Source organism: Octodon degus, unplaced genomic scaffold (genome assembly GCF_000260255.1).
Source record: "Octodon degus isolate 3935 unplaced genomic scaffold, OctDeg1.0 scaffold00050, whole genome shotgun sequence".
Classification (NCBI taxonomy): Eukaryota; Metazoa; Chordata; class Mammalia; order Rodentia; family Octodontidae; genus Octodon; species Octodon degus.
Genome location: NW_004524626.1, coordinates 8392163 through 8413838, shown reverse-complemented (window position 1 = coordinate 8413838; position 21676 = coordinate 8392163). Strand labels below are relative to the sequence as shown.

Sequence of the window (21676 nt, the reverse complement as noted above, 5' to 3'; positions counted from 1 at the left end):
CAAGCACAAGGGCCTGAGTTCTATCCCCAGTTCTGCAAAAAAAAAAAATAAAATAATAAAATAAAAATTTTAAAAAAGGGCTGGAGAGCCAGTTTGATAGCTCAGCGGACTAAAGCATGTGCTTAGGCAGAGCGCAGTGGCCGTGGTTCAATCCCTGGCACGCTGTGGAGACTTAGACTGGGTATGGTAGTGTGTGCCTGTAATCCCAGAGCTTGGGAGGCCGAAAACAGGAGAATCGCTGCAAGTCCAATCTATGTAGTAAGACCCTATAGACCCTGTTCTAAATATAGAAATAATAAAAAGGGCTAGGAATGGAGCTCAGCTTGAAGGCCCTGGGTTCCACGCTTAGTATGAAAAAAAAAAAAAATCTGCCATCTATTCCCAGGATCTGCACCCTTTTACAGAAAGGCCTCCTTGTGCAGCACCCCACAAACTGCAGGTACCTACAGCAGACGCTCCACCACAGCCCTGTGCCTAGCCCAGATGTGCGCTTGGGTTCCTATAGTGCTGCCTCAGTTTCCTCACCCGTTATGTGGTGCCTCTGCTTTATGGGCTCCCTGGGTCCACCCACAGCCTCCCTAGCCCAGCCTGGGCCCTCCTTGGGGGGACGTGGGGACCCTAAATTCCTCTTTACTCCACCTCAGACCAGCCATGTTTTGTCAAAATACTTTATTCAAGCTTACAAAGTCTTAGAAAAAGGGGGTGCTCATGGCAGTGGCCACACCAATGTCCAGAGGTTCTTGGGGTGCTGGGGAACCAGGAAGCCCCGGGGGGGCATGAGGGGCCTTCCTGGGGGTGCTTGTCAGACTTCATCTTCTGAGGTCTGTTTTCAGAGGCCACCAGTCCTGAGTGCAGTCGTGAACCTGAGGGTCCCTGGGGACTCTCGGGCCTTATGCATCCTGGGCTGCTGCTGTCCACGGCAGGGCCCATGGGTGCTCATAGCTCCTCACCTGCCACCTCCAGCCCCGTGAACCCGGGACTCAGCACCCAGGCTGGAGCCACCCAGCTCAGCACAGTGGCCCAGCCCAGCTCCCCTGTGGCGTTGCTCAGGGCCAGGCTCGAGTTGTCCAGCTCCTCCTTAGCACTGCCCAGCTCCGGCTTCTCCAGGAAGGCCCCCCAGTCTGCGCCCAGGCTGCTTGGGGACCCTTGCTGCAATGTGGTGTCTGGCTGGGAGCCTGGGCTGTCGGGACCTGAGGCAAGGTCCCCAGGGGCCACACGCAAAGCTGCGTCATTGTGCAGTGTCCTGGAGAAAACTGAGTGGAGTTTGGGGGTCAGGAGGGATGTGGTGAGGACTGGAGTCCTGTCCTCTTTACCCCATCCCTGGCACGCTCAGGAACCACTTTCCCAGGAGCCTCCTGCGCCCCAGGGACTGAGGATGCGGAGGTTTGTTTTGTTTAAAACTGAAGGGACCCAAGGCCTCTGTGCTGAGCTACAGCCCCTGCTGTTATTTATCGAGTCAGGCTCTTGCTAAGTTGCCCAAGCAGGGCTTCAACTTGGGATCCTCCTGCCTCAGCCTCCCGCAGTGCTGGGTGACAGGCACGCTCCCGGCTCCAGGTGAAGACCACCTACCCCGGACTGGTACGAAGTCCCCAGGGCTCTCGGCCTTGTTGAAGGCAAAGGGGCTAATGGAGGGGAGGATGATGAGGGCAAATGACAGCAGCAGCACCTGTGGAGGAAGGGCCAGGTCACACCCCTCCCCCGCAACTTGCTCATCACCCAGGAGGGACACTGAGGCACGGGCCAGAGGATCAAGCTTGCACCAAATCCAAAGGCTGCTCCCCTCCTGTGGCATCGCCACACCTCCTTTGCTGGACCAGAACCCCCACTGTGCCGGGCAGGACTCACGGCAATGCAGGTCCCCGTCTGGGCAGACTTGCTGGTGGACTGCACCACGAGGGCCTGCAGCTTCTTCAGCTGCTCCACGAGGGACCTCGGAGGAAGGAGAGGCCGAGGCTCTCACTGTATAGCCCAGGCTGGCCTCAAATTCACAGTGATCCTCCTGCCTCAGCCTCCTGAGTGCTGGGATGGTGTGTGCGCCGCCACACCTGGCCAGGGCCTTCCATCCTAATGGGGACCGGAGTCCTCCCTGTAGCCTGCGGGGCGCCACGTGGCCACCGGGTCCCTCTCCACCGCTCCTCCCCCCCTGCAGCAACCACACGCCTGCTCCTACTGCACCCCAGGGCCTTGGCCCAGCTGTGTCCTCTGTGCTCCCCTAGATAGTGCTGCAGCTGGTTCTTTCTCACCCTTTGGGCCCGTCCTCCCGGAGAACATCACCTCCCCAGCAAAGCCTCAGGGCTTCCATGGCTGCAGTAGCCCTTCCCTGGCCCTCTAACACTTGACCCCATTTGGTTTCACTCCCAAGAAAAAGTATTGTGTCGGGTTTTGCGCCTGGTGAGCGTGTCACTCCTGGGCGGAATCCTCCCAGTGGAGAGTTTTTCTGCTGCCCTGACCCTTGTTGGGGTCCCCTGGTCCAGAACTTCGCTGAGTACACAGCAGAGGCTAGATTCATGTGGACTGAACAGACGCCCCTCTTCTGTCATTGTGACAGAATGAGATGCAGCCTCTGCACTGCTCGCTGCCAGCCTCTCCTGGTGCACATACGGTCTCCATCACCTTCTCCCCAGTGAACTCTTACTTACCCATCAAAGCCCTTAGTCTAAAACCCCTCCTCTCTCAGCCTGCCTCCTTTAGAGACAGGCCCCTTTTCCCTCCTTTCTTCTGCCGCCTCACGACTCTCTGCTGTCACCTCGCTCTCCCGCAGGCTGCCAGGGCTGCTGCCCCACCCCCCTGTGGCCCTGGGGGGCACACTCACAGGTTCTGCTTCTCCAGGTGCAGGACCTTCCTCTGCAGCTCCTGGTTCTGGGCAGTACAGGCTGACATCCTGCAGGGAGTGACACTCAGAGTGTACCTGCCACCCTGTAGGCCCACTGACAGGTCCCCAGGAGGCCCACTTTACAACCTGAGGCCCCAAGGGCAGAGACAGGAAGGCACTTTTCAAAAGCTACCCAGCAAGGCTGCAACAGAGCCAGTGGGATTTTTATTTTTATTTATTTATTTATTTATTTATTTTTGTGGAACTAGGGATTGAACTCAGGCCCTTGCCAGGCAAGCGCTTATTCTACTGAGCCATCTCCCCAGCCCCCACCAATGTTTTTTGTTTGTTTGTTTTAAGACTAGGTCTTGGGCCAAGGAGATAGCTCAGTAGCATAAGTGCCTCCCTGACAAGCACAGGGTCCTGAGTTCAATCCCCAGTACTACCAAAAAAAAGATTAGGTCTCACTGTGTTGTCACCCAGGCTGGCCCCAGACTCCTGGGCTCAAGCAGGCCTCAGCCTCCTGAGTAGTTGGGATGCAGGTATGTGGCTGTTTAGGGTCAGGACTCAAAGTCAGATCTGTTGGATTCTGGGTTCCACCTCTGTGCTGGGGCAGAGATCATCAAGGTGGAACCCCAAAATTGGGAAAGGGTGCTGAAATCACAGTGATACTTCTGGGAGACTGACTAGGACTCAAAGGAGACCGCGTGCCAGCGCTCCCTCCCTGGGGCTTTGGGCCACTTTTGTTTCTGGTCTCTGTGCCCTCGTCTACAGTGCAGCCAAGTGTGCTGCCATACACCTGCAATCTCAGCACTTGAGAGGCTGAGGCAGGAGGGTCTCAGGTTTGAGCCTGGCCTGTGTAGCTTCACAATTTAGTGAGGCCTGTTTCAAAAACTAGAAATGGTTGGGGGGCGTAGCTCAGGGTTAGAGCCCATGCCTAGTATGCGTAAGGATCTGGGCTTAAGCCATAGTATAGAATATATGTGTGAAAAAAGAAATCAATGAATTTTTTTTTTTTTTTTAATTTTAGGGAAGGGTCTACGGGGTGTTCAGGGTCTCACTATTAGATCGGACTTGTAGTGATCCGCCTGTTTACAGCCTCCCAAGAGCTGGGATTACAGGCATGCACCACCACACCCAATCTCATTTGCTGTCTCAGCATGCCCCAGGGGGGGCGGGGCCAGCAGGGCAGGCCTGGGGATCGAACCCCCCGCCCCTACGCCTGCTTGCAGGCGCTTTAATCCACTGAGCCATTTGGCCGACCCTAGAAATCAATAAATTTTAAAAATACAGTTAGATGGAAAGAAGAGGCAGAAATTCATTATTTAGTAAAAACAAAAAACACACAAGCCCCTGGCAAGACTGAGCAAAAGTACAAGATGGAGAAAGAAGCACAAATAAATGGCATGAGGAATTAAAAGGGAATCAGGGCTGGTGAGATGGCTCAGTGGTCTAAAGCACCTACTTAGAACAAGCTTAGCAAAGCACAGGGACCGCGGTTCAATCCCCCAGCACCACATGCCAGCCAGCCCGCCCCCTGGTGGGCTGAGCTGGCCACACACACACACACACACACACACACACACACATAAATAAAAATTAAAAAAAAAAAGAAAAGGGGAATCACTGGGCTGGCGAGATAACTCAACAGGCTCAGCGCCTGCTTAGGCAAGTGCAGGGCCTGGGGTTCAATCCTTGGCACCACATGCCACGCTGGCATGCCACGCTGGCCCTGCCCCTGGGGGCATGCTGAGATGGCGAGTGAGCCCGGGCATGGTGGTACACACCTGTGATCCCAGCTCTTGGGAGGATCACTACGAGTCTGCTCTACATAGTGAGACCCTGTAGACCCTGTATTAAATACATAAAAAATAAATAAATAGGAATAATTCTAGGCACTGAAGAGATTAGAAATAATAGGGGATAACTAAAAATAATTTTATGTGAGCAAATTTGAACGGACAGCTTCCCAAGCAACTATGATACCCCCAAAACAACAGAAACCCAACAGGCCTGCACCGCCCAATAAAGTCACTCTGAGGTTAAATGTGTGCTTCTTTCTTCTTCGTGTCCTTTTCTCTTGGTCTTCACACTGAGCTATGTCCCCTACCCTGTTTTGGCTTTTCGTGTTAAGAGAGAATCTCGTTAAATTGCCCAAACTGGCCTCCAACCTGAGACTCTCCTGCTTCAGCCTCCCAGAGTGCTGGGCTGACCGGTGGGTGCCACCTGAGCCTGGCTGGCACCACATCTTTACCCATGGCTCAGAGTGTCCCTGACACCTCCCTACATATCTTTGCCTCCCTGATCCTTCTGATCAGTAAGAGAAGAAGGGCAAAGGCTAAATGCCCCGACTTCAGCCACACTGCCTTCCCCTTGAGCCCAGGCTCGCAGCATTACCGGGTCTCCAGGCCATCAATATATTCCTTCTTCTTCTTCCTACTTTCTTGAGCCGATTGTTTGTTGCGGATTTTCCGGCGGATCTTTTTCAGCACGCGTTCCTCATACTGCACAGGGGTCATAGAACAGGGTCAAGTCAGCTAAGGTCCCCAGTCCTTGTTTATTTTTTATTTTGACCTAGGGTCTCTTTAAGTTCCCCAACAACTCAGACTTTCATCTTCCTGCCTAAGCCTCGTGGAAGGCCAGGATGACCCGCCCGCACCTGGCTGGGGGTCCCCCCCCCATCATAGAAAATCAGCAATCGCCACCCTGGTTGGCCTTGGGGCCGCAGCACCACCGTGTGGCCATCTGTAGTCTCTGCACCTTCCGTATAGCCAGCCAGTTAGGACTCATTACTGATTTCAAACCTGACAGCAAAAACAGCCTTAGTGGCGACCACCTGTTAATCCCAGCGCTCGGGGGCCGGGGAGATGGCTCAGTACAATAACCGCTTCCCTGGCAAATACAATGGTCTGAGTTCAATCCCTGGTTCCGAAAAAAAAAAAAAAAATCCCAGCACTTGGGAGGTTGAGGCAGGAAGATCACCTTGAGTTCAAGGCCAGCCTGAGAAATTTAGCTGCTTAGTGACGCCCTGTGCTGTGGGTTCTGGGCTGAATTTAGGGTCCATCTGGCTGATTTTCTGGCTAATCTTAGTGTGCAGGGCTCAAAGTTGACTCCATGGTCAGGTCGAATGGAAAGCCAGGAAAACTGGGGTCCAGGTGTCCCCAATGTACCTTGGTGAGGGGCAACTGGGTGGGCAGGGTGACCCCCTCCTTGGCCAGCAGCTTCTTCTCATCCTCAGTCAGCACCAGCTCCTGGCAGTGGCCGTTCCCAGGTCGCAGGAGGTAGGTGGTGGTCAGGTGCTGCTATTACAGAAAAACCAGGGGAAGGGTCCAGGGATTTAGGCCAGCAGCATAAGCGCCTGCGTGGAAAACGCAAGGCCCTGAGTTTGATTCCAGGTACAAAAAAATAAATAAATCACTAACAGCTAGTTCCTGAGCACCTACTATGTGCTGGGCTACTTCCTAAGCTCCTACTATGTGCTGGGCACCATTATAGGCAGCACAGCTAAGTAAGGAAATGATGGAACAATAGCCAGCAAACAGAGAGCAGGTTGGGTAAGTATGGCTTGTCTATGCCACGGACGCAGGACTGCACAGTGTGGGGAAAGAGGGGCCAAGTGACTCTGTCCTGAGACAGACAATTGCCAAAATGAAGGGTTAGGTTAAGGAATAAAAGAGCAGCCAGATGTGGCAGCGCACACCTGTCATCCCAGGAGGCTGAGGCAGGAAGATTGCTGAGAGTTTGAGACCAGCCTGAGCTACATAGTCAGATGCTGTCTCAAAGAAGAAGAATGAGGAAGGGGAGAAGGAGGAGGAAGAAGAGGAAGAAATAATGAAGAAACAGCTCCATATGGTGGCACAGACCTGTCATTCTAGTACTGTGGGAGGCTGAGGCAGGAGCATGTCAAATTCAAGCCCAGCACGGGCTACTAAGTTTCTGAGGGGGTTTATTGGTACTGGAAGTGGAACTCAGGACCTTGTGTTTGCCAAGCAAGTGCTGTTCCTCTGAGCTACCCACCGGCCACAGCAACTCAGTAACTTAGTGAGATCTTGTGTCAAAGTAAAAAGGCCCACGGATGGAACCCAGTGTGCTCTGCATCCGATCCCCACTACCACAGATGAATAAAGAAACCAGCAGAGACTGTCTTGCGCAAAACATTACTTTGGTTTGTTTGTTTGTTTGTTTGTTTTTGTTAGCTTTTTGAGAGAAACTCTTGCTATGTAGTGGGCTGCCCTTGAACTCACTGTGTAGCCCAGGCTGCCCTTGAACTCACAGCAACCCTCTTGCTGAGTACTGGGATGACAGGTGTGCACCACCACACGCAACGCAACGTGTCTAGTGAAGACAAGAAGATCCCCTATCTTCAGGGTGGCTGTGATTCTAAAAATAATAAAAGCATTTAGACTGGGCATAGTCGAGCACCCCTATAATCCCAGCACTCAGGAGGCTGAGGCAGGAGGATAGCTGTGAGCTCAAGGTCAGCTTGGCCTAACAGTGAGACCCTGTCTCAAACAAAACAAAAACAAGCATGGGCCACCTACCTACAGTGGACAGTGACCTAGACCAAGCGACAGTAATGGACCCAGAACTGGAACCCACTGGCTTCTCTGTCAGCTTTGCTGGTCCCTGTGCCTGTCAGTGACTCGTTCTTATAGTCTCTGCAGCTGTGTTTCTGTGTCCCTGAGCCACCCACTTCGATGCCAGCGCCCAGTTAGGGTGCTCACCGGGTCCCCACTGCCACCGGCCAGCAGGAGCTCTTTCACGGTCAGGTTGAAGCGGGAGGGCGAGCCGGCATGCTGCTCAGGGTAGAGGCCTCCTTCACTCCACATGTCTGCTGGGACAGAAGGGGACAAGATGGGGAGGGGTCAGGCAGGTGGTCACAGCCCAACCTCTCCCCACCAGGCCTGCAAGCGTCCATCATCGCTCTCAGTGCTCCTAGGTCTTCTGCCCAGCCTGGGGTCTCCAGGGCCTGGGTCAAAGGGGACAAGCCTCAGCTTCCCCTCGCTGCAGGACAGAACCCAAATCCATCCTGGCAGGACGCTGGGCCTTGATGTGGTGGCGTGTGCACGCCTGCCATTCTAGCACTCTGGGAGCCTGAGGCAGGAGGATCGCAAGTTGGGTCCCAGCCTGGGCAATGTAGGAACTTAGTGAGATCCTGTCTCAAAATAAAAATAAAATGGGCTGGGGACAGAGCTCAGTGTGAAGGCCCCAGGTTCAGTCTCCAGTAATGAACCAAATAAATAGAATTTTAAGAATATGCCACTAGAGGATTTGCTGCCCGCCCAGAAAGCAGTGGCGAGATCTGCGGCTGTCACGCCGGGATCAGGCCACGCTCATCCCAGCTCTGCAGCGCACAGTGAGCTCGCAGCTTTTTTTTTTTTTTTTTTTTTTTGTGGAACCGGGAATTGAACTCAGACCCTTGTACTTGCTAGGGAAGTGCTTATTCCACTGAGCCATCTCCCCGGCCCGAGCTCGCAGCTTTGAGCACACACACTCAGGCCACGGGGGCCTCAGCTCCAACCCCGACTGGGCAGAGCTGGGTGACCTCGGCTCAGTGGCTTTCAGTCTCTGAGCCTCCGTCTCACCCCCTCTCCACTAAAAAGCCCATAAGAGCCTTTCACCAGACTAAGGGACAAAGGACACCATCAGCCACGTATCTCCACTGGGGCTGTGCCTGGCCCATCACCAGTGTCGATCGATGTCCTCAGAGTAAATCATTATTGATCTGTCATCTGATATGGCCTGTACCCTAGTCTGGAAGAGCAGTTTGAGACCAGGACACCCTGTAATTTCTTACCCTTTTATTTTTTTCTCTTCTGAGGCGCTGGGATAGACCTCAGGGTCTCCACACTCACTCCATCCCCTGCCGTTTTTACATTTTTATTTAGAGGCAGGGTCTTGCTAAGTTGCCCAGGCTGGGCTTGAATTTGAGTACGCCTGCCTCAGCCTCCCCAGTAGCTGAGATGATAGGTGTGACCTGCGTCTTTAGGGTGGACCCCAGAGAGGAATGGGCTCTGGGGCTTCCATCCACTCCAGTGCACTCACCCAGGTCTATGGCCACAGAGGCCTCGGGCACCTGTGTCCTGGGGGGCCTGGCAGGGTCTGAAGGGCCGGGGACGTAGGAGGGACAGCAGGCTTCTGCTGGGTGGCAGCTGGCCGGGCTGGTGCCCGGTGCCCCACCGTGTGGAGGGCTGTCCTGGGGGTCGGAGGGCAGATCGTCAGAGATGCCGCTGTCGCTGGCTGCAGTGGACCAGGTCGGGGAGCTGGAGGCTGAGTCACTGGGGCCCAGGATGGAGCTCAGGAAGTCGTCGGAGTCAGAGCCCGGCAGTGGCTGCTGGGAGGCAGAGGGAGGTGGGGAATGAGGATCGCTGTGTGACCTGGGGTGAGCCATCAGCCCTCTCTGGGCTCGAGTCCTTTCTCAAGCTAGAGCTAAGGCCCTTCTTCGGAGGGTGTTTGGGGCCAGTGTGAAAAAAAAAAACGATAGCAGGGAGCAAGACAACCGGAGCAGAGCAGGAGCCGGAGTACTTAGATTGTGTTTAGACTTGGTTCTAAGTTGCCATGGGCTCGGGATAAGTTGCTGGCTGTCTCTGAGCCCCCATGGCCCCCTCGGGAGGAGTGGACGCCACGCATGCGCTTTGATCCCAGGGTCCAGCAGGCTCACCTGGTCCTCGGTCGCAGGACCCCAACCTTCGGGCAGCTCCACGTGTCGCAGGATGCCGTCCTGCCGGTCAAAAAGAAGGTCCAGGAGCTCCAGGCTGTCAATGGGACCCAGGGTACAGGCGGGCGACGCCATCTGGGGCAAGGAGACTGGTGTGAGGCCCTCAGGCCCCGCCTCTGCAGCTGCAAAACCCTGAGGCAGGAGACCAGGGTTTCTTTTCTTTCTTTTGCTGGATAGAACCCAGGGCCTTCGCATGGAACTATGTCCCCACCAGCCCTTTTCTATTGTTTTGTTCCTAGACAGTCTCACTAAATCACTGCACTGCCCAAGCTGGGTTGAAACCCTTCTGCCTCAGCCTCCCAGAGTGCTGGGATCACAGGCATCCAGCACCACCCCTGAGAGCAAGCTTCATTATAGTAGCTAGAGAGGGGTACCATGAAGCCACCTTCTCCTGCTTGCTCTCTCCTACCTCAGTTTCCCATCTGTACCACAGGGACAAAGCCATCCCCCATGGGTCCCCTGTCTCAAGACTTCCAGCAGGGCTCACCTTGCCGGCTGCTAAATCCCCATTCATGGGCCCAGCAAGCTATGTTTAGAGGCGTCCTGGTTTCCTGCTCAGAGCTGAGGTCCTCTGGGTGGCTGTCCCTCCTCTCTATGCCCAGGCCACCACCCCTAAAGATGCTAAAATAGTGCCCAGGGGAACCCAGTCCAGGCCCAGGTGTTGATTGGTGGACATATTTGATAGACAGGGCGAAGGGCCAGTGACCAGGAACAGGCGGGCAGGGGCGGGAAGACCGTTATCTGGGTGTTTTTTTGCTTTGGCAGCGAAGTGGGCAAAGGCCAAAGTCTGGATGTCTCGGTGCTGACATGACCTGTCCCCTACTTACGGGGACTGTTGCTCTCCAGTGCCACCGGATGTTGGGTTCCACAGAGTCCAGGGTCACCGCCGGGGTCCTGTCTACTCCCAGAACAGGATGACGAAGAAAATATGGCCCCTCTGCCTGGAGCTCCCTTCTGGAGCCCGCACTGGCGGCAGCCTCCTGTTCACGCTCCAGGACCTGCTCAGTTGTCACCCTCACCGTGTCCCCAACGGCCCAACCCCTCAATCAATTTTTTCCCAAAGCATCTATCATTCAGTTAACAAATATTTACTGAACTAAATGATTCCTGCCCCAGGGCCTTTGCACTTGCCAACTCCCCCGCCAGGAACTGCCTTCCTGCCGCAGCTCCACTCTGTGTCCAGATGGTGACAGATTCAGGAATATTGCCTATTCAATGAATCAAAGACAAAGGGGCAGGGGAGACGGCTCAGTGGAATAAGCTTTTCCCTGGCAAGCGCAAGGGCCTGAGTTCAATCCCCGGTTCCGAAAAAAAAAAGTGAATCAAAGACAAAAAAAAAAAGTCCCGGCCAGGGATGTAGCTCAGCCATGCAGCGGCCTGCCTAGCAAACGCAAGGCCCGGAGTTTGATTCCCAGTACCAAAAAGGAAAATAAGACCCAAAAAAAAGACAATTAAGGAGCAACCTCTTCTGTTCCCAACAGAGAAGTTCCTGTCTCCATCACCTTTTTTACTTTATTTTTCCTTTTAAGACACAGTCTCATTATACAGTTCAGACTGGCATTGAGCTCACTTTATAGCCCAGTCTGGTCTCACACTCACAATGATCCTGTCTCAGCCTCCCGAGTGCTGGCATTACAGGCATGTGCCACCATGACCAGTTTCGGGGCCGGGTGGCAGGCCTGGGATGAAGCATGGGATGAGGTGCTAGGGATTGAATTTCAGGTCCTCATGCTTGCCAGGCAGGCACTTAGACCACTGAGCTATCTCCCCAGCCCCAAATTTTTTCTTTTTTATTTGCTTTTTGTCTTCCCTCATTCCCAGTCCTAGGATGTGAGTGCCTTATGGGCCGAGATTAAATATCTCCCTTTCTTTTTTCTTTTTTTTTTTTTTTTTTTTTTTTTTTTGTGGAACCGGGGATTGAACTCAGGCCCTTGTGCTTGCCAGGCAAGTGCTTATTTACTGAGCCATCTTCCCGGTCCCAAATATCTCCCTTTCTCTATCTCTAACCCTCTCTGAAACAGGGTCTCACTATGCAGCCCAGACTGACCTTGAACTGTTAATAATCCTCCTGCCTCAGTCTTCTTAGTGCTGGGAAGACAGGCTGCACCTGCTAAGTCTTTTATTTTTATCTGTCAGTGGGCTGAGAGCACAGTTGCAATTTGCCGGCTCTGCCCTCAGAATGTATTCACACCTTGCCTCTCTCTGCACCAGCTTCTTGACCTGTCCCCATCCCCACTGTCAAGGGCAGGCCCTGTGTGGTCTCTTCCTCTTCCTCCTCCCACTCCCGCCCTCAGGACTTCACCACTTACCAGGACTCATCAGGTCCTACATGTGCTTTGGATCTGTCTTACACTTGCTACAGTTTGGACCGTGAATGTCCTCAAAGGCTCGTGTGTTAAAGGTCCTTGGTCCTCAGTTTGGTGCTGTTGGGAGGTGGTGGGGCCTTTAAGAGGCGGGGCCTTGGAGGAAGTGAGGTCATGGGGGCGTGGCCTCCCCTGGAATATTAGTACCCCTGTGGTTTCCTCTTTCTCTTTGCTTTCAGGACACTGTGAGGAGCTACTCTGCCCGTAACCTATGTGTTGTCACAGGCTTAAAATCGATCATGGAGTGGGACATTTAAAACTGAACCACAGGGGCTGGTGAGATGGCTCAGTGGTCTAAAGCACCTCCTTAGAACAAGCTAAGCTAAGCAAAAGCAGAGACCACGGTTCAATCCCCAGCACCACATGCCAGCCAGCCCCGCCCCCAGGTGGGCTGAGCTGGCCACACACACACACACACACACACACACACACACACACACACACACAAATAAATGTAAAAAAAAAGACAGCCCACTAGCCCACCACCTTAGAGTCCTGTCCAGTATTCCACACTCTGCGCGGTCCCGGCCCCTGCTGGGCTCTCAACCCACTACACTCTCTCCTGGATTTCCCTGTGGCTGACTCTTTTCACCCTCAGATTTCTACTCAAAGCCAACTCCCAGTTTATTTACTTATTTTCCTCTTCCAAATTATTTTAATTTTTTTTTTTTTTTTTTTTTTTGCCAAATAGATAAATAAATATTTTGCCAATCAGATTTTATTGGGCCCGGGGAGATGTCTCAGGGATGGGGTGATGGCTCAGTAGAATGAGAACTTCCCTGGCAAGTGCAAGGGCCTGAGTTCAATCCCCGGTTCTGCCAAAAAAAAAAAAAGATTTTATTGGCACATTTTAGATATATTTTGGGGGATAGCTACTGGGAATTGAACTCACGACTTCATGTTTGCCAGGCAGGTACTGTGCCACTGAGCTATATTCCTGGCCCCATAGATATGTATGTTACAACAGATCACATTCATCATAGAGAATTTGCACTAGTACATAATGTAACTTCCCCCTATTCCCCCCCACTTCAGACCCTCCTCCCCTCCACATTTACAAAAGCTTTGTTTCCACGTTTTCCTTCTTTTCTCAATTCTTTAACCTTTTTTCTTCTTTCCCCCTCCCTTTCTCTTGTTCCCTCCCCGTGTGAAAATTTTCCTCTTTTTTCACCATACCTAACATACAATTTGATCCTCATTTATACTTTTAGTTTCTCACACCAGAGAAGCAACGCAGTATTTACAACGTGTGTCCAATTTAGTTCACTTAAGGTCTCAGGTGTATCCATTTTCATAAAATGTCTTGAGTGTGTCCTTTTACTTTTTTGTAACAGAGTTTCACTATGCAGTACAGGCTGGCCTTGAACTCATTTTGTAGCCCAGGCTGGCATCAAGCTCCCAGCAAGCCTCCTGCCTCAGCCTTCCAAGTGCTTGTATTATAGTGTGAATGCTGGTATTACAGCTGTGCACCACCAACGCTGGGTTGAGTGTGTCCTTTTTTTTTTTTAAACATGTATTTGGTACAGGGTCTCAATATGCAGATTGAACTCATAGTGATCCGCCTGTTTTCAGCGTCCTCAGCACTGGGATTACAGGCTTGCATCACCATGCCCAGTCTCCGTCACAGGCTCAGCTTGCCCGGAGGCGGGGCTGGCGCAGCATGCGGTACCAGGGATTGAACCTCAGTCCCTGTGCTTGCCTAAGCAAGTGCTCAGTCTGCTGAGCTATTTCACCAGCCCTTGAGTGTGTCCTTCATAGCAGAGTAGTACTCCATTGTACAAAAGAGCCACATCACCTTTATCCATTCACCAGCTGATGGGCACTTGTGTTATTTCCAAGATTGGGCTATCAGGAACTACGCTGCTATAAGCACAGGGAGCTGCTGGTTCTCTTAGGCTGTTCTGCTGGAGGACTTTGTCATGCTGGTTTGCCTGATGAACTGGCTGTTCCCATCAGAGGAGGAGCTTGGGACCTTCATTGTCACTGAGGTGGCTACGGTTCACTTTGGAGAGAGCTCTGCACCTCACCTTCAGCATCATTTCCTGGCTCCAGAAGGGAGGATGGTGCCCTGCTCAGCCTCATGGAGAAGCTTGTCACACTGACCTTCCTGATGGGAACTCGGCTTTCCTCATTGTGGAGGAGCTCGGGACCTCGCTGTCGCTGAGCATGGCTGTGGCACCTTTGGGGGAGCTCTGGTGCTTGCCCTGAGCATCACTTCCTGGCTCCAGTGCAGCTCCCTTAGCTTCTGGCACAGACCTTCATCCCACTGGCATAGACTGGGCTGGGGAGATGGCTCAGTGGAATAAACACTTCCCTGGCAAGTGCAAGGGCCTGAGTTCAATCCCCGGTTCCGCAAAAAAAAAAAAAAAAAAGTCGAAACCACTGGCATAGACTTCCTGGCTCCCACCACTGACCTTGGGCCTTCCCAGTGCAGATCTGTGAAACACGCCTGCGTGAGACATGGTTGTGGACTCCAGGCCTCCAGCTGGGCTTCTGGAAGGCACTGTGGTGGGTTCTAGGTCTTCGGCTGGACTTGTACAGGATATTACTGTGGGATCCAGGCCCTCAGCTGAACTCACTGGTCACTAGTATGTGGACAGGTTTCCTGCACTCTCTTTTTGTAGAAGATTCTTTGGGTGGCTATTATAATCTTATAGAATATGTATTCTGTATTGTGTTTTTCCCCTTATAAGACCCCAAACTACAACAGGGTCCATGGTTAAACTATAACCCTTTGGCCAATTCTGGCCCTCCACTTGTTTTTATAAATAAAACTTTATTGTCACACAGACAGGATTCTGGTGTCCTCACTGATTATAGCTGCTTTCAAGGTGATACTGCTCACTTGAGCAATTTTGGCAGCAACCGTATCTGGCTGTGGACAGACCAATTTGTTGGCCTCTGGTTTAATGGACCGGAACTGCTCTTTCTAATACCAGAATCATGTATCTGAATCTGTCAAATATTTAGGATCCCAGCACTAGGGAGGCTGAGGCAGGGAGATCAGAAGTTGGAGGCCAGACTGGGCTCATAGTGTGCTCGAGTTCAGCATGAAATATATAGTTCATCCCAAGCACCACCAAAAAAAAAAAAAAAAAAAAACAAAGAAAAGAGGGGGCCAGGGAGATAGCTCAGTAGAATAAGCGCTAGCCTGGCAAGTGCAAGGGCCTGAGTTCAATCCCTGGTTCCTCCAAAAAAAAAAGTAAAGAAAAAAAAAAAAAAAAGGAAGAAAGAAAGAAAAAAAATCTGAGCCAAGGCCCAATGACATACCCATCTTATAGCCTTTGGGAGGTTCAGGCAGGAGGGTTGCAAGTTCAAGTCCAGCCTGGGCAACTCAGTGACTTAGCCAGAACTGTCTCAAAATAAAATATGAAAAGGGCTGGGGATGCAGCACAATCTGGAGGCCCTGGGTTCTGTCCTCAGTACCAAAACAAAAACAAAAACTGCCTGGATGTCATTGTTACAGTTGACATGGGCACATGAGTGAGAAGCGCATCCCACTACAGTCCCCTGCGGTAGCCACACAGCCTGTCAGTTCCCAGTGGCCTTGGCTGGGCTGGGGATATAGCTCTGTGGCATAAGCGCCTACCTGGCAAGTGCAGGGTCCTGAGTTCAATCAGAAGAGAGAGAGAGAGAGAGAGAGAGAGAGAGAGAGAGAGAGAGAGAGAGAGATATCTTAGCACCTATCCAGCGGCCTTGGCCATTCGGGCCCTTACACATAGCTGGTCCAGAAGGACGGTCACAGCATACACCTGAGGTCAGTCGGAGGGAGGAGACTCACACTGGCCACAGTGCAGGTGGACACCACGCCCATGCCCGCGCCATACAGGGGCTGGCGCTGGCCGTCAAGTTAGCTCCCTGGTCCTCTGCCTTCCTAGCCAGACACTCTTGCCACACGGCCCTGTGGGGACAATTCTGGGGGACCAGGGAGGGGAGAGTCCAGGGAGCAGTGGCTCCACTCACTACCCTCTTCCTTCTCCTCCCCCTCTTCCCAGGGATCCTCCCTAGGGCTCTGTCCCCATAAGTGACACCCTCCTAGGGAGTAGGGGAGGCTGGATGGCTCTGATCAGTCCCTTGGGCTCGGTGGTCCACAAGAGACCCTCCCCTCACAAAGCCCCTTCCTGTAGCACAGAGCTGGGGGCACAGGACAGGATATTCGAACCTGGGCTCCATATGCCTCAGCGAGGAGGCTTTCCTAGCTCCGTCCTACCTGCACAAAGGCGGGTGCTGTGACTCTGGGGTACTTTACTCCTCCACTCAATCATTTATTTTTAAATGTATTTGGTACAGGGTCTCGCTACACAGCTGGGACTCATAGTGATCCTCCTGTTTTCAGTCTCCCCAGTGCTGGGATTACAGGAGTATGCCACCACACATCCAGTCTCGGTGGCCGGCTCAGAGTGCCTGGGGGCAAGGCCAGACGCAACATGTGCTGCTGGGGATTGAACCCTAGACCCTGAGCTTGCCTAAGCAGGCTCTTAGTCCAATGAGCTATCTCGCCAGCCCCACCTGCTCAGAACCGGGGATTGAACTCGGGCCCTTGCGCTTGCCAGGCAAGTGCTTATTATATTGAGCCATCTCCCGGGCCCCCACTTGCTCATTCTTGCAACCATGACTTATTAACACTGCTATGTGGCAGGTACTAGGGACACAGCTGACCACAGAGCACACACGTAAGTCTCCACACCCTGCCCTGGTGGAGCTGGTGTTCCGGTGCAGGGACAAAGAGATGCAATAAAATCTTTCCTGCCATAGCCAGGAAAGAAATCAGTGCAGAGCAAGAAGCCAGGCAAGGTGGCTTACCCCTGTCACCAGCACTCTGGGAGGCTGAGGCAAGAAGACCTCAATTTTGAGCACAGGCTGGGCAATTTAGTGAGAGCCTGTCTCAAAATAGAATTTTTTTGTTTTTGCGCTGCCTGAAGATGCCTTCAGGGCATTTGTGGTTTGGCGTATCTGGGTTCGAACCCCCAGCATCTTGAGGCTGACTGCTTTGTTTAAGCAGGCACTTAAACAACTGAGCTAATGGGCAGCCCCCCCCCCCAATCTCAAAATAAAGAATAACAAGGGCTGGGATTCAACTCAGTGTGAAGGCCTTGGATTCAGCTCCCAGTGCTAGAAAATAAAAATAAAAATAAAAAAAGGGAAGGGGAGGGGAGGGGAGGGACGGTAAGAATGGAGTCCATTGTAATTTACCTAGTGGGGGGAAAAATTACTTAGTGAGCCAGGTGTGGAGATGCACACCTGTAATCCCAGTACTCCAGAGGCTGAGGCAGGAAGATCATTGCGTGTTCAAGGTCAGCTTGGACCACAAAGTGAGTTCAAGGCCAGCTTGAACTGCGCAGGGAAACTGTCTCAAAAAGACAAAAAAAAAAAAAAAAAAAAAACTAGTGGGGAAGGGAAACCTTGCTAAGAAGGCCTTGGGTAGATAAGGCAAAGAGCCCAGTGGACGTGCAGGAGCAGTGTGTGGAGCCCCGGGGAACAGCTGGGGTGGAGACACCGAGGTTGAAGGTGCATGGAGGGGCCCATGAGCTGGGGCGCAGTGTACTAGGCAGGATGATGACCTCATCCTGGGAGGAGAAGCTGGGGCTGCAGGCGCGCCTCAGAGTGTCGGCTGGGCTGAAGGATCTTCTGAGCAAGCAAGATGGGATATGGGGGTGGGGGATGGGGTGGGAGGCCCTGCAGGGCACACTGGGTTTTTTGTTTTGTTTTGTTTTGAGGCAAGAGCTCTCTCGGTAGCTCAGGCTGCCTCTGAACTAACTCACAAGTAGTACAGCCTGCTGATCCTCCCCCCCACACACCCTCCTAGCAGAGGGTGACAGGCATGCACAGCCGCACCCAGCGACACTGTGTTCCCTAAGTTCATGTCTGCGGCCCACAGCAAGGTGACTTCCCCAGCTCCTGGAAAACCAGTCGGCCTCAGGGCCGCGTCCCAAGAGAGCAGATCCGCATCTATCTCTGGCTCCACACCTGGGCTGACCCCACCCTCCGAGTCTAGCCGGCATCCTGCTGATTGCTTTATTGCCCCTGGGTCCAAAGGTCACCATGAGACACTGTTCACCAGAAAGACGAGGCCCCCTGTGGCCCAAGATGGGGTCACCTCAGCCTCCTGTCCTACAGTGGAGGACTATATCCACAGGAAAGAGACACCCCCGGGCCAGGAATAGTGGCACAAGCCTGTCATCACAGCATTCTGGAGGCTGAGGCAGGAGAATCGCAAGTTCAAGCCCAACCTGGGCAACTTAGTGACTTACTGAGCCTCAGTCTCAAAATGAAAAAGAAAAATCCCCTTAGGATATAGCTGAATGTGAAGGTTCTGGGTTCAATCATCAGAACCAGGGTTGTAGGGGAGAAAGAAGGAATCTAAAGAGTTTTTATTTGGGGCTAAGCAGAGAACACCAGGCAAGCAGCCTGTGGCAAGAAAACCTGCCTGACGTTTCTGTTTTGTTTCTTTGGGGATAGAATCCAGAAGCCCCTCAGCTTAGCAAGTGCTCACGACTCCTGGGCGGCCCCACGCCCACCCCCAAGGGCAGTCTCTCAGGCAATTTAGGAAGACAGTAAGGTATTTGGAAAGATCAATCTTGGCTACCAGGTTCAACAGCAAAGGTGGTAGGGCCAAGAGTGGTAGCACACCCCTGTCATCCCAATGCTCAGGAGGCCAACGCAGGAGGATTCTTTGGGCCCGTGAGATAGCTCAGTAGTGTAAAGTGTCTGCTTAGGCAAGTGCAGAGACTGTGGTTTGATCCCAGACGTGCCATGTCTGCCCCGCCCCCAGGGGACACTGATGCCGAGATTGAGACTGGACATGGTGGCGCGCCTGTAATCTCAGCGCTTGGGAGGCTGAAAAACAAGAAGGATCACTACAAGTCCCATCTGTGTAGTGAGACCCTGTACTAAATACATTCAAAAAAGAAAGAAAGAAAAGGGCTGGAGGTGTCACTCAGTGTGAAGGCCCTGGGTTTCAAACACAGCATTGTAAATAAATAAGTGAATATAAACTTAAAAGGGTTCTGGATGTGGTGGTACACACTGAAGTCCCGGCGCTTGGGAGGCTGAGACAGGAGAATCACTGCTCAGCAACAGTGTGTAGCATTCCTCCTGAAAAAGCTTCTCTTCTGTTTCCTCACCTGCAGAGGGTGGGGACAGAGCTAAAGGTTGCATGCACCAAACCTCCCCTGCCAGTGACAAACACAGAAGTTAATGTTTAACCCCGCAGAAATCAGAAAATGGTGGCTGACGGGACTGTGGCTGGCCAGTTACAGATGCAGAGCAGCCTGCGGAGTCAGGATGACCCAGCTCCCTGCAACTCAGGCCCACGCAGGAGGAAGGGGCCTCTGCTGAGAGAGAACTGAGCAGAGGAAGCTGAATGGTGGGCAGGCACAGTGGCACGCTCCTGTCATTCCCCCACGGGGGTGGGGGAGGGGGCGAGGCAGGAGGATCTCACTTTCAAAAAGGGGTATAAATTCTCACCTTGTTATGTTTAATTTTTTTTTTGGTGGAACTGGGGATTGAACTCAAGCCCTTGCACTTGCCAGGGAAGCGCTTATTCCACTGAACCATCTCTCCCGCCTGATAATGTTTAAATTTTGCATACAACTAGCGCGCGCGCGCGCGCGCACACACACACACACACACACACACGCAGGCTCTCTCCTGCCTTTTCCTCCTCTGAGGAAAGGAAGGCCCTTGCCAGGGTGAGCTCCTAGGCCAAGACCAATCAGAGCCATGGCCGGTGTTTTTTGTTTTGTTTTGTTTTGTTTTGTTTTGTTTTGTTTTGTTTGTATTTTAGGACAGGGTCTACAGGGTGTGCAGGGTCTCACTACTAGATTGGACTCATAGTGATCCGCCAGTTTACAGCCTCCCAAGAGCTGGGATTATAAACGCGCGCCACCACGCCCAGTCTCATTTGCTGTCTCAGCACGTCCCGGGGGCGGGGCGGGCACAGCAGGCCCAGGATCGAACCCCCAGCCCCGGCGCCTGCTTGCAGGTGCTTGCTGAGCTACTTGGCCGGCCCCATGGCAGGTGTTTGCTGAGCACCTCCAGCGAGCCAGGCTGAGCGTGCAGGTAGACACAATGCAGCGGCTTCAATCCTTCAAGCCCCAGTGAACACAGGCTGTTCATCGCTGTTTGTTTTGAGTCTGGGTCTGTGTACACCTAGAGATCCCCCTACCTTGGCCTCCTGAGTGCTAGAATTACACACATACACAGGGCTCCTCGGTCTCTTTTATGATCAACATTGACAGGAAATTCTGAACCTTGTCCACAAAAACATATTCTTGCACTGAGAAACCTGATGTTGATCTGAGCCAGTGGCCAACAAACTTTTTTTGGAAAGTCTAAGAAGGTAAATATTTTCAGCTTTGCCGATTGAAGGGCAAACACGCAGCCCTGCTATTAAGGCACAGAAGCAGCCCCTGATAATATGCAAATGGTCAAATGGAGCCCTGTTCCCATAAAACTTTACTTATTTTTTGTTTTTATTTATTTATTTATTTTTGCAGAACTATGGATTGAACTCAGGCCCTTGCGCTTGCTGGGCAAGCACTTATTCTACTGAGTTATTTGCCGGGCCAAAAACTTTATTTATAGACACTGAATTTTTTTATTTTTTTTTTAATTTTAGGACAGGGTCTATAAGGTCTCACTACGTAGATGGGACTAGTAGTGATCTGCCTGTGTTTAACCTCCCAAGCGCAGGGATTACAGGCGTGCCCACCATGCCCAGTCTCTATCGCTGTCTCAGCACGCCCCTGCAGGATCGAACCCCAGCCCTTGCATCTGCCTAAGCAGGCACTTTAATCCTTTGAGCTATTGGGCCAGCCCCTAAGTTCCTGATATTTTCATAGCTTTTTTTTTTTTTTTTTTTCCAAGACAGGGTCTTTTTTTTTTTCCTTCTTTTTTTTTAATTTTTTTTTTTTTATTTTTGACAGGGTCTTTCTATGCAGTTTAGGCTATCTTTGAACTCTATAGGTCCAACCTGGCCTCAAACACATGGTGATCCTCCTGCCTCAGCCTCCCACATGCTGGGATTATAGGTGTGTGCCACCACATTAGGGTTGGTTCCAGACCTTTTGAGCTAAACTTGCATGTGATTCTGGTTACCAAGTGCAGTGTTGTAATGTATTCTCATGTTTAAACAATTTGAAAATAAACAGCATAAGCGGGGGGGGGGGGGGGGCTCAGTGGCAGAGCGCTTGCCTAGAATCCAAGGCCCTAAATTTGATCCTCAGTATTGCAAAAGAAATAGGTAAATATACAAATAAACAAGCAATCAGGAATTAGAAATGTAATAGAGCTTGCAGTACTTCAATTTTTTTTTTCCTTTGAGACAGGATGATGCTGAACCTGAACTTGAGATCGTCCTGCCTCAGCCTCTTGAGTAACTAGGATTACAGTGCTGTACCACTATGCCTGGCTGCTACTTCACTTTTTTTTTTTTTTTTTTTTGGTACTGGGAATTGAACTCAGGACCTTGCACTTGCCAGGCGAGCGCTTATTCTACTGAGCTATTTCCCCGGCCCCTGTTACTTCACTTTCTATGCGGGCCAGTTGGAGTCCGCCTGTGACTTGAACCAAGAGTAAGAAAAGCCTGAAGTCCCACAGGCTTCATACAGACCATGCCTCCAGTACCTGGGTTCTGCTAAGCCCCACCTCTTAAAGGTACCAATACCTCCAGACTGCACTAAGCTGCTTACCACACCTTTATTTTTTTATTTTATTTATTTATTTATTTGAGAGAGAGAGAGAGAGAGAGAGAGAGAGAGAGAGAGAGAGAGGTGTGTGTGT

General features: G+C 52.0%; 1 protein-coding gene across 13 annotated transcripts; it reads right to left on the bottom strand.

The window, feature by feature from the left end:
• Positions 1-658: 658 nt before the first annotated feature.
• On the bottom strand, positions 659-11961 carry Creb3l3 (cAMP responsive element binding protein 3 like 3). Of its 13 annotated transcripts, none has more exons than XM_023717057.1 (11): positions 11840-11961; positions 10662-10738; positions 9474-9605; positions 8858-9146; positions 7537-7646; positions 5983-6114; positions 5210-5316; positions 2813-2881; positions 1846-1930; positions 1570-1666; positions 659-1253 (listed from the first exon to the last, which is right to left on the bottom strand). In XM_023717057.1, exons 1-11 carry the CDS (start codon positions 11847-11849, stop codon positions 937-939), a joined length of 1425 nt encoding a protein of 474 aa, XP_023572825.1. In that variant the 5' UTR covers positions 11850-11961; the 3' UTR covers positions 659-936. The 13 variants fall into 13 exon arrangements, with proteins under 13 accessions (XP_023572825.1, XP_023572821.1, XP_023572824.1 ...); XM_023717053.1 differs by lacking the exon at positions 10662-10738 and adding an exon at positions 10358-10428 and having other exon boundaries at positions 9474-9662; XM_023717056.1 differs by lacking the exon at positions 10662-10738 and adding an exon at positions 10358-10428 and having other exon boundaries at positions 5983-6111; positions 9474-9662.
• Positions 11962-21676: the final 9715 nt, after the last annotated feature.

What these genes read in the sequence shown, in the direction of transcription:
- Creb3l3 (XM_023717053.1), bottom strand. An exon ending in ACTGGAGAGCAACAGTCCCC is followed by an intron (nt 9,663 to 10,357) that starts GTAAGTAGGGGA and finishes CTCCTGCCTCAG; the next exon opens with GGTTTTGCAGCTGCAGAGGC. An exon ending in CACCTGGAGAAGCAGAACCT is followed by an intron (nt 1,931 to 2,812) that starts GTGAGTGTGCCC and finishes CCTTCCTCCGAG; the next exon opens with GTCCCTCGTGGAGCAGCTGA.